Raw genomic sequence first — 17,691 nt, forward strand, 5'->3', positions numbered from 1 at the left:
CCCGGAGTCAGAACTTTGTGGAACACCGGTGATTAACCCCCACCTTACCTGAGATAGATACCGCACCCTAATTGGGGTGCAGTACCCAGTGGCGACCAGAGCCTCAGGGTCACCACAGTCGCCCTGCTGGAAGATGAACCTATGCCTAGTTTCAGGTCTTTTGCAGCCTCTAACAGATTTTCATCAAGGATTGTCCTGTATTTAGCTCCATCCATCTTCCCATCACCTCTGAACAGCTTCCCTGCCACTGCTGAAGAAAAGCCTCCCCACATCAGGATGCTGCCTCCACCAGGTGTGACGGTGGGGATGGTGTTTTCAGGGTGATGTGCAGCGTTAGTTTTGTGCCTCGCACAGCATTCTGCATTTAACCCAAAAGGTTCAGTTTTGATCTCATCTGACCAGAGCAATTTCTTGCACTGGTCGCTGTGTCCTCTACATGACTTCGTATGGTTTCCTTTCAAAAATGTATTTAATTTTGCCACTCTTTCGTACAGGGCAGATTTGTGGAGTCTGTGGACAGATTCTCCCCCTGAGCTGTGATCTCTGCGGCTCCTCTAGTGACCATGGGCCTCTCGGCTGCTTCTCTCATTAGTTCTCTCCTCCTTGGGATGTCTATTTTGCCCATATCTTGTAGGTTTGCAGTTGTGCCCTACTCTTTCCATTTTTGGTTGGTGCTCCGTGAGATGTTCAGAGCTTTGGCTATTTTTGTTTTATATAATCTAACCCTGCTTTCCTCTTCTCCAAAACTTTATCCCTGACCTGTCCAATGGGTTCCTTGGTTTTTATCACAGAGCAGGGGCATTTATACAGAGACTTGATTACACACAGGGGCTTATATTTATCATCATCAGTCGTTTAGGACAACATTGGATCATTCAGAGACCCTCAATCACCTTCTGGAGTGAGTTTGCTGCACTGAAAGTAAAGGGGATGAATAATATTGCACGCCACAATTTTCAGTTTCAGATTCTTCACCATAAAATTTAAAATTTTTATCTTTATGTTTGTAGTCTGTAACCATGGAGACACATAAATCTTTATACAAGCAGTATATAGAATATTGATAGGAGATTTCAATGAAGATTATTAGAAGTTCCTACATTTCAAATGCTTTGGAGGAGTAAAGAAAAACGTTGCAAAGGAGCACCGATTCTTTAAGATATATAAAAGCCCTGTAGGGCACACTGAGGGTTGTAGTTTCAGCTAGTCACAGGTTGGATCCCACTGATTTACGCCTTTTAGACTTATTGACCCTGGTCCTACATACAGTATATATAAACGTTCTATACATGTGTATTACAGGTTGACCGGTTCTTCTATAAGAATGTGTGCGGGTAACGAGTCCACCGTCACAGAATTCTTCATTCTTGGATTTAAGAACATAGAAAACTTTAAGTTCTCCCTTTTCGGTCTCTTTCTCCTGACTTATATTGTGATTCTGCTTGGAAATGTCTCCATTATCATATTGGTGTCCACGTGCCACCACCTGCAGGTGCCCATGTACCTGTTCCTCCGCAATCTCTCGGTGACGGACCTCTTGTTTACCACCAATATTATGCCTTACATGTTGTATCTCATAGTGATGGGAGGAGGGGACATGTCCATCACCGGATGCTTCATCCAGTATTATGTGTACTGTGGCTCCACTTATACTCAGTCCCTGATCCTTATGGTGATGGCCTTTGACCGGTACGTGGCCATTTGTCATCCTTTGCACTATGCGGCTCTGATGAACCACAAGCTTTGCCGGCACTTCATCTTCTGGCCATGGGCCATTTGCTTTGTCCTGTTCCCCATTGAAATCGCAATGTTATTCCAATTACAGTTTTGTGGCTCCAAAATCATTGAACATTACTTCTGTGACTTTGCTCCCATCATGGCCATAGCCTCCTCGGATACGTCCATAGTAGAGATGGAAGACCTCATATTTTCCATCCCACTCATGCTCATGCCCTTTGTGATGATCACCGTCTCCTATTTCTGCATTGTCATCTCCATCCTCAAGATTACGTCCATGGCAGGACGGTGGAAGGCGTTCTCCACCTGCAGCACGCATCTCACCAACATCTTCATCTTCTACGGGACACAAATTACAATCTATATGTTCCCAGTTGGTGAAGATACTTTCTATGGGAAAACAGTAAAATCATTGTTGTACACGGTGCTGACACCTTTCATTAACCCCATCATATACACTATGAGGAACAAAGAGATCAAGAGAGCCATGCAGAAAATACTGTATAAAAAGAGTAAAAGGACTTCTCCTATATATCCCATGTTCAGCTAAATGTAAAAAAACCCTAAAATATATTAAATAAATGGTGATATCAGAATGCCTAGTGTGTTTGTAGTGGAAATATTGGGTGTTTCAATTCTTGTTTTCCATTATAGAAAGCTAACAAGACATAAAGGTTGGCTCACAAGATGGGATGGCCTGAAAAGAGGTGGCCATTTCTGGAGCAATTGTATCACTGAAATTGGTGCATAGACCGGTCATTGAGGACAAACAAATAATCCCAGCAACCAAATAGACCCAACAGCGAAACAGACCCAACAGCAAAACAGACACACCAACCAAATAAACCCAAAAACGAAACAGACCCAACAACCAAACAAACCCAACCACGAAACAGACCCAACAACCAAATAAACCCAACAACGAAACAGACCCAACAACCAAATAAACCCAACAACGAAACAGACCCAACAACCAAATAAACCCAACAACGAAACAGACCCAACAACCAAATAAACCCAACAACGAAACAGACCCAACAACGAAATAGACCCAACAATGAAACAGGCCCAACAACCAAATAGACCCAACAACGAAATAGACCCAACAGTGAAATAGACCCAACAATGAAACAGACCCAACCACGAAACAGACGCAACAGTGAAATAGACCCAACAACAAAATAAACCCAACAACGAAACAGACCCAACAACCAAATAAACCCAACAACGAAACAGACCCAACAACGAAACAGACCCAACAACGAAACAGACCCAACAACGAAACAGGCCCAACAACGAAACAGGCCCAACAACGAAACAGGCCCAACAACGAAACAGACCCAACAACGAAACAGACCCAACAACGAAACAGACCCAACAACGAAACAGACCCAACAACGAAACAGACCCAACAACGAAACAGGCCCAACAACGAAACAGACCCAACAACGAAACAGACCCAACAACGAAACAGGCCCAACAACGAAATAGACCCAACAACGAAACAGACCCAACAACGAAACAGACCCAACAACCAAATAAACCCAACAACGAAATAGACCCAACAATGAAACAGACCCAACAGTGAAATAGACCCAACAGCGAAATAGACCCAACAGCGAAATAAACCCTACAATGAAACAGACCCAACAATGAAACAGACCCAACAACAAAATAAACCCAACAACCAAATAATCCAACAACTAAATAAATATGATGAAAATCGATTTCTTGGCCAAATTTGAAGATCACTTCAATTGTCCCTAAAGTCGGTGACTTCAGCTGACGCCTCCCATGGAATATGACCTGATCACAGATGATCGGTGGAGTAATAGCCAGAGCCGCAGCTCCTCTGGAGGGACTGTGAAAGGCAGATGTGCATGGACTTCCTCTCTCAGGTTTTGTGTGCTAGTTCCCTTCCTTGTAATATCCTCCATGTTGTCATGACTAGTCATTGTATGTCTCAAGTAAAACAGTTAATTCTCCCACAAAGTCTCAGTGCTGAAAGTTGAACTCTACAACAGGTTTCTTTGACACAGAAAGAGGACAGCACAGTGTAGCTACAAGGAATCATCCGGAGGGGGACATCTACTGTATGCAAGTAAGAACCTCCCCATATACAGGCAGTCCCCGGTGACAAACTAGATCCGTTCTGTAGCTTTGTTCATAAACCTCATACGTATGTAGGTAGACACACCTCACTGCTCACCATATAGTCTTCCTCTTCTCGTTGCCAGTCACGCCGCATTCTGTGGCCACTTCATGTTGACGTCACAACCTCATGATGAGCAGTGACTTATGGAAATTGGGCTTGTCCTGAAGTCTTGGAGATGCGGTGCACAATTGATGGAAAGAACAGGACCGGACGGCATGCGGCAGGGTAGCCTGTGAGATATTAGTTTGTTTTTGTAAACACCTCACCGTCATGTCCTCTTCTTTCACTCGTTGGGTGCACAACCTCTCTGACATCCTCACTATAGGCCAGGACTTCTGGCCACATCCATGCCAGAGCTTACTGTGCGTCATAAGATTGCAATGCATTACATTATGACGTGTGGCGAGTTCCGACCTATAATGAAGATGGCGGAGATGAAATGGGCTCCACGGCAGGAAAAACAAGTAGGATCCGACGGTGGCTGGAGAGGTCAGCAGTGAGGTGAATGTTAAGGTGAACTCATAACCAGAGATCACTAGTTGCCTACTGCCTGGCCGAATTGATATGGGCCAAGTGCATGCATAAAAGAATCCACACCAGACACAGTCGGATGTGTAATCTCTTCTTGGTCACAGTAGAAAATGGCACCAAACAGCAGACAGAGAAAAGCATGCGTCCTCTTGATATAGGCTAGGGGCGTACACAAGTTCAGATATGCACATTTAGTGGGACAGTTCATTGGCTAGCCAATGGGGAGATCCGTGTTGCTGTTGATGGGCAGGTCTGACTCCAGTGGATGAAACCATGACGATGGCAGGGACGTCATCTGGTGCATCCATGCTGATGGTTTGGTCTGTGATTTCCAGCTTGACCAGTCTTCCCTTATATGGAGGTCTTCTTTCATCTGGACATTCCTTGCATTCCAGGCAAGGTGTGGATAACAGGAAATAGCGGCCATCTTTATATCTGTGTCATTTATATGATCTGAAACCTGAATTATGTAAGGCAAATCGACATTTCCCCCAATGCCTTGTCAAGAGGTTAATTAAGTATTTCATCTTATGGCTCTCCTCAACAGTCCCCCCTAAATACTTTATTAACCTTCTGACCCTACCGTGGTCCTCTAACACATCAGCTCTAATGCTTTAACTGCAACCTTTTTTCGTTTTGCTATCCGCTATACAAGCAATACTAAGCTTTTGCCCCCACTGGTACAGACTGCTGATCAGAGAGTTGATCACATCCCGCACACACAGTTCACAGAGGTATAGGTAACTAGAACAAACTATATAATGCTGACGAGCTCACTCAGATTTCGAGATTAATCGATTAGAAAGAGTAAGGCAATTGTAAGAATAAGCTTCTTACTGTTATGCTGCAGCTTTTAGCGTTACTGTTTCTGAAAGACTGATTCTCAGTCAATATCCAAGTGCTGTCCGCGTCTTCGAGACTTTTCTACCTTAATACACCTAATTGTATCACAACACTAATGGATCTCTTCTTGTCTCGGGTCTATAATCTACCACCAGGAGGCCTTTAACAAGATTTCCCTTACACATGGATCCGATTACCTTCAGTAACACAGAGTAGCACTTTTACGGCTTCAAATACCAACAAATAAAACAATACCAGTTACCTATAAGTGTATGTTATCCTTAAGTCACTTAAACCCTTAAAATAATTGATTGGTTCAGGTCAGATAATGTCTTTCCCACCATGAGCCCTTATTTGTGTAATATTCCTGTACCCATTGTTCCCTTATGGTTATTTCCCATGTATCATCCCCAATCTAGAAATTCTCCATAAGGTTCTATGTGAGATAATCCAGCACTATGTGTGTTGTGACCCTCATTCTGCTGGTACGATGGACTCTTTACAGCGGCTGCTGTCTCCAGATGGGTTTTCCCTCAAGCTTCATGGAAGATGCTGTGGTTGGGATAAGCTGGATCGGTCCACCTGATTCTGACTCAGGGATCATTCTGACTTGTCTTTTTAGGATCACCCAGTCTCCTGGCTGGAGACCACGTGCTCCTGACACTGATTTAGGATCTGGAATTGGAGGATACACATGTTTAACACACTATATAGGCAGTTGTATACGGCTCATACATCACTGGTCAGGATATCACACTGTATCTGCAGTATCTGTGAGAAATATAATCACGCTCTAGGTACTAAACCAAAAATACCTTATATAAAGATCTAATTATTAAAGGAAAACAAACATTTGTTACATGATTTGCAGCGTTCACCATTATCTTGTGGATCGTCACATGTTTATGTTATGATCATTAAAATTCCAAACAACATACACCCATGTGAGTATAGACACAATTAAATATTCCAATAAAGGAGGGGCAGGGATTGGGGCAATAGCCCTAAACTCTCCCTACCTCGCAGCGGAGGTCGGCACCCTATAAGGCGAATTGGCGCCCCCGCTCACCGACGGCTCGCCCTCCCTATCCCTACACTGCTAAGCTAATACGTGCTGCTAATGTCAGTGAGGGAATATAGAAACCGTGAGATACCGGGGATAAAGAGGCGTCAATATGCAATTATATATATCCAATTCATTCCCAAAGATTAAATATTCACACTCTGTATTTACATAGCTGTTTGTAGCTTAAATCAATATGATACAGCAAATTCAAGAACCAAACCCTAAAATAAATGAAATATCTCACATGTATAACATGTACCCACTGTATCAATATAATAATAAGGCCAGGTAAAGTCATGAGGAGATCTCGTCCAATCACAGACTCTCCACTGTACAATTCACACTCAGGCTAATAAAATAAACGCATATTTATCAGACACTTAGCATGAAAGAAGCGCAACGCATTTCTCCCCTCTTCACAATGGCAGATGGAACTCCATCTTTACATACCACCAGCATCATGAGTTTTTCAGCAGTAACGCTTTCCACACTGGATATGTTTCAGAGCAGACCTGAAAAGAAATTCACTCAACACGCACAAAACTCATATAAACCTACTCATGGTAGATGTATATGACTAATCTGCAATCACCGGAGCAGTAGAGCGGATGAGGGGGGTGTTTCTACGAGGTCTTTACAGTTTTTTTTTACCTTAATAGGCACACATCTTACAAGACTGGAGGTGTCTGGCCACCTGGGTACTGAGCAGTGGTGCCGCCCAGATCTTGTCCATCCCAACACCTTTGTCACATGGGTTACCTGGGCCATTATTGAGTAGAGCGCTCACGGCAGAGAAAGCTTACCGCCCTTTATCCACAGACCTTCCTCAGTCACTGGCTCCCTGCGTCTCACACTCCGTTCCTTGCTGAATCGCTTGTTCCTGTAAGGATTTAAGAACACAAGGAGTGACCAATGTCACGGACGACGTGACAGGAGCCACCGAGGTACTGGTCTGCTTTGTATAAGGACTCTCAACTCTAGGCCCATTCACTGCTTCTTTGTTGCCTGCTCCATCAGTCACCGGCTCTTTTGATAACAGGAGAGCGCCTCCACCTGGGCTCATATACACTCTCTACGGTCTTTATAGATTTATGACGTCACACTCCACATTTTCCTATCTTACCCCTTTCCGCTCTACAAACCACAGTGATCGCAAATCTTCATCTCATTCTCCTATTTCGATGGGAAAGGAGTGGTTTGATTTTTAATACCTCATGTTGCGTAACCTCAGCATATCCAGTGCAGAATCAACCAGCATCTTGGTATCTGGATCCATCTACGGAAAAACTCAAAATCTGCATTAGCAATGGCCTCATCTGAGACATGTTCAAAACCTGACCATTCTTGTTACATCAGAGCAATCATGAGATATATGTGTGTCTGCTGTATCCTCCTTACAGATAAAAATATAAAGACAACTTAATAGAAAAACCCAATCGATGAACAAATTAAAACCTTAAATAATATGTGTGACTTTCCACATCATCTTTCCCCCCCTTTTTGAATCTATTATCCAAAACATAATTAGATTCAAAAAGTGTGTGGCCCCGGGGCTCTACATTTAGGCATGAAAGTCACATTGTATAGATTGTACCTAACCGGGAACACCAGAAATATTGTTTTTATCTGTAACTTAATAATGGAAAACCCTTTCAATGGCTTTTATAACCTTTGCATGGACCACAGAAATCTGCATTGCAATCATTCTTTCTATAAAAAGAAAGCAGATTATTCAATACATTAAATATAAAACACAGAATTCCATAAATAATCCACATTCCTTAAAACAAATTATTGTAATTATTAATAAATGATTATTATTATGATTATTATTATTATTATTATTATTAATAACCATAATAATAACGTAGCACAACCTCTGGATATTGGATGTAGGGGCGTTCATATTTGAAACATTGAGGAGATCATCAGCATCTCTGTGATACTGTCCTATAACTTGAAGAGATAAAAGAATCTAGAACAAATAAACTGGCCATGTGGGAAAACAAAATGTTGATTTGCCATAGAAAAATTATCTAACAGACTTCTATGCTTGAAAAGCTATCAATGATTCTAAACATGTCCACAGTTAACTTTTATTTCTTTGGGATAAAATTAGTAAAATAAAACTATTGTCAATGACCTTTTTCCAATATAAATTGCAATGAATTAAATGCAGGAAGCACTTTTTTTTTTCTCTTGGCCTGCTCTCACAATAGATCGAAGGTGAGATGAAAAACCTGCCCCACTGGTTTTTTTTTTTTTTTTTTTTTTTTCTCTAAAAGTTGCTACTTCCCCCAAAGGCCAAAAGCACAGTACATTTTCCCTGGACACGAGTGATATCTCTCTCCTTCTGTTGGATTTTTTTATTATTTATTTTCCTTTCTGCAAGACATGGATATCCCATGGATGTATCTATTTATTTATTTATTTATTTATTTATTTTTTTTTTTTTTTTTTTTTTTTTTTTTTAAACATTCAACTCTCAGGATTATTCGCCATATTCGTAATTGGAATATGTATTATTTATCATGATATCTGCCACAAAGGTACGTTTATTTTAAGGTTTTTCTCTTATTGCTTATTAATTTAATAAGATATTGCTCCTTGTGACTGTCCTGACTCAATCCAACCTGCACCCTGGATCTATATTAAGTGTCTTCCACAACTCCCCAATCATTCAATGTTCCATCTTTTAGTGCTATAAACATTTACTAACACTTCATGTTATTCAGTGAGAGCAGTTTTGTCAGCTGCACTGGAGGGCTCCATACAGATTTACTAACAAAATGGCCACTGCCAGAATAGCACATGGCTTCTCTCACACCTCCCCCCCACTAACTTCCTTTCTTTGTCTCAAACATGCCTCGGCCACCATGTGGCCTTCATCCACCATTTTGGCATGTGGCAGGGAAAAAGGACTTCACATCTGCTCCAACTCTCTCTCTCCTATTTTCTGTAGTCTGTACTTATATATATATATATATATATATATATATATATACAAACACACACACGTGTCCACGATCTAAGTCTAATTATAGATAAAAACACTTATTTTTCTGGCTAAGTATATAGTACTCCATCCAATCCATTGCTCAAACATTTACAGAGCACATGGTCTTCTTCACACAAACCCCCGCCTTTTCTTTGTTTAAACCATGCATGCCTCGGCCACCATGTGCTTCATCCACCATTTTAAAATCTGACCTAAAATGGCTGCAACCAAAAATAGCACATGGTTTATCACAGGATTGCAGCCTAGAGTCCCCCCATCCCAACAAAAATCCACTCTCATCCGGATTTTTCCAGCACAACTAGACGCAACTTCACCAATTTCTCCATCTTTCTCTCAAGATAAACAACACCAAACAAGCAATCTTTCTCTATGCATACCAGATAAAAACAGACAAACAAAAAGACGGGGAGATGACAAATAACTGAAACACTAAAGAAAACCTGCAGTTTGCAGCACACACTTCCAAATCCTTCCTTATACTGCCACGTGGTCCCTGTCTGATTTCTGCGTTCCGTAATATACAAAAAAATACCTAGTATCACCACTGACTACAAGGTGTCTATACCGGCCAATTCGCCTCTCTTGGAGGACTTATAACTAGCCTCTATAACACAGACTTCCGTTAACCTGCCTCTCTTGGAGGACATGTTAACTAGCCTCTACAACACAGACTTCCATTAACCTGCCTCTCTTGGAGGACATGTTAACTAGCCTCTACAACACAGACTTCCATTAACCTGCCTCTTTTGGAGGACATGTTAACTAGCCTCTACAACACAGACTTCCATTAACCTGCCTCTTTTGGAGGACATGTTAACTAGCCTCTACAACACAGACTTCCATTAACCTGCCTCTTTTGGAGGACATGTTAACTAGCCTCTACAACACAGACTTCCATTAACCTGCCTCTCTTGGAGGACATGTTAACTAGCCTCTACAACACAGACTTCCATTAACCTGCCTCTCTTGGAGGACATGTTAACTAGCCTCTACAACACAGACTTCCATTAACCTGCCTCTCTTGGAGGACATGTTAACTAGCCTAATAAAAAACACCTAGTATCACCCAAGCTTGCGCTAAGCCCCAATGGTATCCGTACCAGCCATTTCACGTCCAGCGTTAGGCCCCAAGACTACCACGTACCAGCCACAATGCGCAACGTAAACGCTATGCCCCAATGGTATCCGTACCAGCCATTCCACGCTACACTGCGCTAGGCCCCAAGATTACCACGTACCAGCAGTCCCACGTATTTCCTCACAGAGCCATAAACTGTACCACAGGCGACAACCGTATACTATACCACAGACAATATCCTTTACTATATCAACAAATTTGAGAGCCCGTGAAAAACACGTGCCTAACCTGGCCAATTAAAACCTGACCTATATCTCTAGGTCTTGTACCAAACCGTATTAACTACTTAAGTTTCCACTAGAACCATAAACCATATCACAGGCGACAACTAACAGAACTCACAAACCCACATGCTCTCTTAATTTCTCCTCTTCACAAATACACACAACAGGCAGCAGGCAACTGAATATGTGACGGTTCTTCCGAGATTAATATGGCCAGCAGCGGAGAAACTCTTCTGCCGTCACAGAGATCGCAAAAACCGGACACAGTCAGGCAATCAGTGCCACATACCCTGAGACACACGAGTAAGACTTCAGATTATAAAAATCAGCAGACTTACCATGTTCTCGTATAAAGAGCTGATCAGACTCTTGGATCAGGGTATCCAGCACGTCCTGCCATTCCAATCGCCGGTCCTCAAGATTGTAGAGTTTTTCCTATACTGGCCCCACGTTGGGCACCAATAATGTTAAGGTGAACTCATAACCAGAGATCACTAGTTGCCTACTGCCTGGCCGAATTGATATGGGCCAAGTGCATGCATAAAAGAATCCACACCAGACACAGTCGGATGTGTAATCTCTTCTTGGTCACAGTAGAAAATGGCACCAAACAGCAGACAGAGAAAAGCATGCGTCCTCTTGATATAGGCTAGGGGCGTACACAAGTTCAGATATGCACATTTAGTGGGACAGTTCATTGGCTAGCCAATGGGGAGATCCGTGTTGCTGTTGATGGGCAGGTCTGACTCCAGTGGATGAAACCATGACGATGGCAGGGACGTCATCTGGTGCATCCATGCTGATGGTTTGGTCTGTGATTTCCAGCTTGACCAGTCTTCCCTTATATGGAGGTCTTCTTTCATCTGGACATTCCTTGCATTCCAGGCAAGGTGTGGATAACAGGAAATAGCGGCCATCTTTATATCTGTGTCATTTATATGATCTGAAACCTGAATTATGTAAGGCAAATCGACATTTCCCCCAATGCCTTGTCAAGAGGTTAATTAAGTATTTCATCTTATGGCTCTCCTCAACAGTGAATATAGATTTTTTTCATTTGAAATTATTCCTGCTAAGGACTCACATAAATGCAATTGAGATTAGTGGGTGAGGATATAGAAGACGGCCATGCTGAAGCCTCATTATAGATGTATAGGGATTTCTTTCTTTTTTTTTTTTCAGGAAGAGTTGAATTATTTAGTTGAATTTATTTAGATGAATGCTGTGGCGCGCAGCCGGGAAGAGGGGAGCTGTGGCGCGCAGCCGGGAAGAGGGGAGCTGTGGCCCGCAGCCGGGAAGAGGGGAGCTGTGGAGCGCAGCCGGGCAGAAGGGAAGCTGTGGAGCGCAGCCGGGCAGATGGGAAGCTGTGGCGCGCAGCCGGGAAGAGGGGAGCTGTGGAGCGCAGTCGGGCAGAAGGGAAGCTGTGGAGCGCAGCCGGGCAGAAGGGAAGCTGGGGCGCGCAGTCGGGCAGAAGGGAAGCTGGGGCGCGCAGTCGGGCAGAAGGGAAGCTGGGGCGCGCAGCCGGGCAGAAGGGAAGCTGGGGCACGCAGCCGGGCAGAGGGAAGCTGGGGCGCGCAGCCAGGCAGAGGGGAGCTGGGGCGCGCAGCCGGGCAGATGACATGCTGCGAGTTGTCCTTTTGAGACAGGTTAGAAATCACTGATTTAGAACAATCATTAACTCACAATCATCTCCTTAATGAAGATTTTAGGAAACTACAGATTTTTATTATTGGTTATTCGATCCTAGGGGGCGCTGTTTCATGACCTGATTACTCTCAATTTTCGCCTTCTGATATTAATTCTACTCTTTAGAGGAGATGATTGTGCATTGGTCGTCATTTCTGCCTCATGATAACTGTAAACCCAAATCAGATAGAGAACCAACATGGCAGAAGGACACAACTGGAAATAATAGTGGGATTTTTCCAAAAATGCTTTATGCAATCAGAGTCTTCAACATTTTCTATAAAAATCCAGTCCACATAGAAATGCAGCCCATAACTATGTGCATAGAGGGAGGGGGTGTCCTACAGATTTCAGGGGTGGCCCCAGGTCCTGACGTGGTGACCCATACATCAGACATTGCAATCGTCCGCTGTCTAATGTGATCCTCTACCCATCCTCCATCTTGTCTTCATGGCAGTTCAGGCTCAGGTCTGAGAGGTTAATGAGAGTAGAAGGGGTGTCCGGGGGGCTGGCAGGGCCGGCTCGCTGCTCTCTGCTGGCCACCATAGCATGTCGGATGCAGCTGACCCACTGCTGTTTATTAAAGGAATCATTGGCTTGCAAGGTGTGAGCTTGCCCACGCGAGCGATCGCGAAAACTTACACGGAAAAAGTTTTTTGCTGTAAAAAAAGAAAGAAAAAAAAACCATAAAAAAGTAGAACAACCAAAGAACAGACATCGAAACATGCGTGTCCTGCCTTCTACCTCGTTCATTGGCCGCTGTGAATGCTCCTCGGATGGAGCCGCCCACCCGCACCTCTCCATCAGGGAGGTCCTCCAGGACCAGTTCGGGCAGAGGGATCGGCTGTCGATAGACCTGAAACTCCAGATGACCATTGTGGGTCACCAGGCGGGTGAGGACAAGGATCGTCTCAAACAAGAAGACATGGAGCCTCTAGAGGGAGAGGATGAAGACAAGACATCCACACGTCACACTCGTCATTACATACAATGGCTACACCATGTACTAATGGCAGCTTAGGTCAGCTTAGTGGTGAGCGTTCAGAACGTTCTCTGTGAAGCCTCCTGGACCTAACGGAGGTCACTGATCTCATACCTGGCCTTTGTTGTTCTTCAGCTCTCCGTGGCACAGGAGGAGACGCGAGCGAGACACGTCCTCTTCGCTCTGGTTTTCGTACAGGTAACACAGTCTGTTCCTATAATATTCACACTCTGCCTCCCCGGCCTTGTGGTTTATCATACTAATAATGTCTTGGATGACGGAGACCTGGGCAAAAAGTAAACCAGATGAGCACAACACCAGAGGCCATACAGTAGACATGTCCACCTGCCAGGAGATCACTCACGGCCTGGCTCAGGGCGGCGTGGTCGGGGTGCTCGGGCACCGTGTGCTTCAGCAGCTCCTTCAGCAGTAGAGGATACTTCACCAGCCGGCTCCGGGGAAGATCGAGGAAGCTCCATACGTCAAGTTTACGACTGAACGCAGACTCTTGGCAAAGCTGAAGGAAGTTGTGCACGGCCGGATTACGTCTCTTGTGGTCCAGCAGAGCTTTGGCAGCTACTTGGTTACAGCAATAGGCTTTATAGGCGTGAAGGCAAGGAAGCTGTGGAGTATATATGTATACATTACCGGAAGAAAACGGGCGCAAACACTAATGGTGCCCCATGCTGGCGCCTGCATTGTAAGTCCACCTGCCGTTATATACTCACCCAGTTCAACATGGTGGGCCCTATCTGGTCTACAGTGCCATCGTCATGTCGTAACTTTACCAGGCGATCAAAGAGATCTAAAAGGGAATATACAAGAATTAGTCATCAGCAATGGAGGAGGACGGGGGTCACAACCTGCAGAAGAAGGAGTCCAATGTACCCAATATACCTACATACATTACAGGCACATGGACAGAGCGCCCCCACACACAGCCTGGAGCACAGCGCCCCCACACACAGCCTGGAGCACAGCGCCCCCACACACAGCCTGGAGCACAGCGCCCCCACACACAGCCTGGAGCACAGCGCCCCCACACACAGCCTGGAGCACAGCGCCCCCACACACAGCCTGGAGCACAGCGCCCCCACACACAGCCTGGAGCACAGCGCCCCCACACACACAGCCTGGAGCACAGCGCCCCCACACACACAGCCTGGAGCACAGCGCCCCCACACACAGCCTGGAGCACAGCGCCCCCACACACAGCCTGGAGCACAGCGCCCCCACACACAACCTGGAGCACAGCGCCCCCACACACAGCCTGGAGCACAGCGCCCCCACACACAGCCTGGAGCACAGCGCCCCCACACACAGCCTGGAGCACAGCGCCCCCACACACAGCCTGGAGCACAGCGCCCCCACACACAGCCTGGAGCACAGCGCCCCCACACACAGCCTGGAGCACAGCGCCCCCACACACAGCCTGGAGCACAGCGCCCCCACACACAGCCTGGAGCACAGCGCCCCCACACACAGCCTGGAGCACAGCGCCCCCACACACAGCCTGGAGCACAGCGCCCCCACACACAGCCTGGAGCACAGCGCCCCCACACACACAGCCTGGAGCACAGCGCCCCCACACACAGCCTGGAGCACAGCGACCCCACACACACAGCCTGGAGCACAGCGACCCCACACACACAGCCTGGAGCACAGCGACCCCACACACACAGCCTGGAGCACAGCGACCCCACACACACAGCCTGGAGCACAGCGCCCCCACACACAGCCTGGAGCAGAGCGCCCCCACACACAGCCTGGAGCACAGCGCCCCCACACACACAGCCTGGAGCACAGCGCCCCCACACACACAGCCTGGAGCACAGCGCCCCCACACACACAGCCTGGAGCACAGCGCCCCCACACACAGCCTGGAGCACAGCGCCCCCACACACAGCCTGGAGCACAGCGCCCCCACACACAGCCTGGAGCACAGCGCCCCCACACACAGCCTGGAGCACAGCGCCCCCACACACAGCCTGGAGCACAGCGCCCCCACACACAGCCTGGAGCACAGCGCCCCCACACACAGCCTGGAGCACAGCGCCCCCACACACACAGCCTGGAGCACAGCGCACGCACACACAGCCTGGAGCACAGCGCCCCCACACACAGCCTGGAGAAGAACGCCCCCACAGCATCCAGGGTCAGAAGCTATGGCGCACACATATACTGTGATGCACCTTGGTGTAATGGTGGCAGCGTCTCCAGGATGCTGAAGATCTGGGTGAGTTCCTCCTGAGTCATGATCGCCAGCTTTAACATTGGCTCATAGTAATTCTGAAAAATACAGAAAACAAAGGTTTCTAAACGACGCTCTGATGTGGGGTGAAACCAGAACAACACTGATAGAGGAACAGCCCGCACCGCTGCCCAAAGGGGCTCGAGGGGGGACAGCATGACTAGGAGGGTGCGAGGCCACTGGGGCAGCAGAGGGTTAATGTGGAGTTCAGCACTTGCAGGGTGGAGCTGTAGAGTCATTTAGGGCAAGGGGGATTTGATTGGTCCTGGGCACTGGGGGGGGTTGGGGTGGAGGATGGGGGATGGTTTCCTATATACTGTAGCTCAGGCTGAGGGATGGTCTTTTCTACCTAGACAGCGTCCTGAATCGTTTGGATCCCGAAGATTGCCAGCATGGAGGGCCTCATGGAGCAGATGAAGAGGATGGTGGAACAACAGGGACAGCGATGGCTGCAGGAGCATCTACAGCAGTGCTCTGTGGACGGCAGTGGTGTAGAAGATTCTGCGACCCCCCCAGCCTCCGAAGCGGCAGAGAAGATCAAGACCACCCGAACGCCTCAGCCCGGAGTCGACACCCAGGAGCCGGCGGCGGACCCGAAGCAGCAGAAGACCATCAGCGGGAGAGCCAGAAGCGACGGCATCCAGAGGCCTGGTCCAGAAGCCGTGCCGCAGGAGGCAGCAAAGTGGCGGTGCGGTGACTGACGCCGCCCTCCCCTCCCCTTCCGGGTTGCGGCGCGAGCCGATGATGCATGCGTCACGGCCGCGTGACCCGGTGGCGCGGTCACGTGGTCTAGCGGCGCGGTCATGTGACTCGGCACCCGTGTCAGCTTACCCAGAAGTGACGTTGCGTAGTCCCGGGGCGTCCTTCGGTGACCCGGAAGTGACATTGCAGGATTCCAAAACGTCCTCTAGCGTCCCGGAAGTGACATCGCTGGATCCCAGCGCGTCCTCCGGTGACCCAGAAGTGACGTTGCGGGGTCCCAGCGCGTCCTCCGGTGACCCAGAAGTGACGTTGCGGGGTCCCAGCGCGTCCTCCGGTGACCCGGAAGTGACGTTGCGGAATCCCAATACGACCTCCGGTGACCCGTGGGTGACGTCACGGGACTACGGGGCGTCCTTCAGGGACCCGGAAGTGGGTAGGTGGACCTCATCCCAGGACTTGCGGCCTGTGCGGTATCACAGGGCTTCGGCGGCGGTGACACGGAAGCCGCCTGCTTCCACAGGGTCTGGACGCCGGAGGGAGTGGAGGAATGGCCCGGAAGGAGACAGGACATCATCGAGGGCAGGAGGATCTAGCGGGGATGCTGTCCGGCATGCCCTTTGCGGTTGTTCAGAACTACGACAGTCGGAGAAGGGACCGCAGAGGAGGGCGACGCGGACGTCACAGTCACCAAAAGTCGTGGACGGATCGGGTCGCAGGTTGAGCTGTCAGAATGGTGGGCTCCCTGGTCCTGGGTCTTTTTCAGAAAGCGACATCAAAGACGTTTCTGGTGGGGAGGAACCGACGAGAGTGCGACGCGGAGAACACGTGACGGCTGTTCCGGGACCTGCTCGGAGTCAGCCTAGTGAGAACACAGTTACCCCTTTTTCTAACTTTACAAACGTGGACGTTGTGGGTGGCGTGTCTGGTGGCACGAGTGGCGTGCAGGGTGTGAATTCGGTTCCGGGTGAGGGCAGTTTGGCGTCCGAATTATTGCGATTGGTCAGGGGTTTGTTTACCCCTGTGGGGGGTCCTAGTACGGTATGGCAGGGTAAGTCTGGCGTGGCAGGGCAGGGTGTCTTGGGTAACAGTGTTGCGGCTGGCGCGTCGGTATCTAGCGATAATGTGGTTAGCGTTCCAGTTGTGGCGGCACCGATTTCCACATCGGCGACTGCAGTGGATGTCGTTCGGCGGGATGACAAGGCGAGAGGAGAGGTTGGTGTGTGTCTTGATGGGCCGCTATGGGCGCACCTGAAACAGGAGGTTAGAGAGCAAATATGGAAAGATGAGTATGTGGAGATTTTTTCTTTGCTTCCGCTCGAGAGGTTTAACCTTGATTGGGTTACGCCCGATGACAGTG

At 47.5% G+C, this 17,691-nt stretch overlaps 2 protein-coding genes across 2 annotated transcripts in view; one reads left to right on the forward strand and one right to left on the reverse strand.

Annotated features, from left to right (window-relative positions):
• Window positions 1–1,324: 1,324 nt before the first annotated feature.
• On the forward strand, window positions 1,325–2,287 carry LOC142280931 (olfactory receptor 11A1-like). The gene has a single exon (XM_075332797.1). It carries the CDS (start codon window positions 1,325–1,327, stop codon window positions 2,285–2,287), a length of 963 nt encoding a protein of 320 aa, XP_075188912.1.
• A 10,129-nt stretch (window positions 2,288–12,416) lies between these two features.
• Window positions 12,417–17,691, reverse strand: part of LOC142280932 (rho guanine nucleotide exchange factor 3-like) — a 42,193-nt gene continuing 36,918 nt past the window's right edge. The window contains exons 7-12 of the mRNA XM_075332798.1: window positions 15,574–15,670; window positions 14,110–14,186; window positions 13,746–14,003; window positions 13,496–13,666; window positions 13,144–13,333; window positions 12,417–13,058 (exon numbers count right to left, since the gene is read on the reverse strand). Of these exons, the coding sequence (XP_075188913.1) occupies window positions 12,826–13,058; window positions 13,144–13,333; window positions 13,496–13,666; window positions 13,746–14,003; window positions 14,110–14,186; window positions 15,574–15,670 (1,026 nt within the window). The 3' untranslated portion in view covers window positions 12,417–12,825. The remainder of the gene's footprint in view (window positions 13,059–13,143; window positions 13,334–13,495; window positions 13,667–13,745; window positions 14,004–14,109; window positions 14,187–15,573; window positions 15,671–17,691) is intronic.

The sequence above is a fragment of the Anomaloglossus baeobatrachus genome, unplaced genomic scaffold (assembly GCF_048569485.1).
Source record: "Anomaloglossus baeobatrachus isolate aAnoBae1 unplaced genomic scaffold, aAnoBae1.hap1 Scaffold_464, whole genome shotgun sequence".
Lineage (NCBI taxonomy): Eukaryota > Metazoa > Chordata > Amphibia > Anura > Aromobatidae > Anomaloglossus > Anomaloglossus baeobatrachus.

Excerpts from the sequence above, each read along its gene's own strand:
- LOC142280931 (XM_075332797.1), top strand. The coding sequence starts at position 1,325 with ATGTGTGCGGGTAACGAGTCCACCGTCACAGAATTCTTCATTCTTGGA.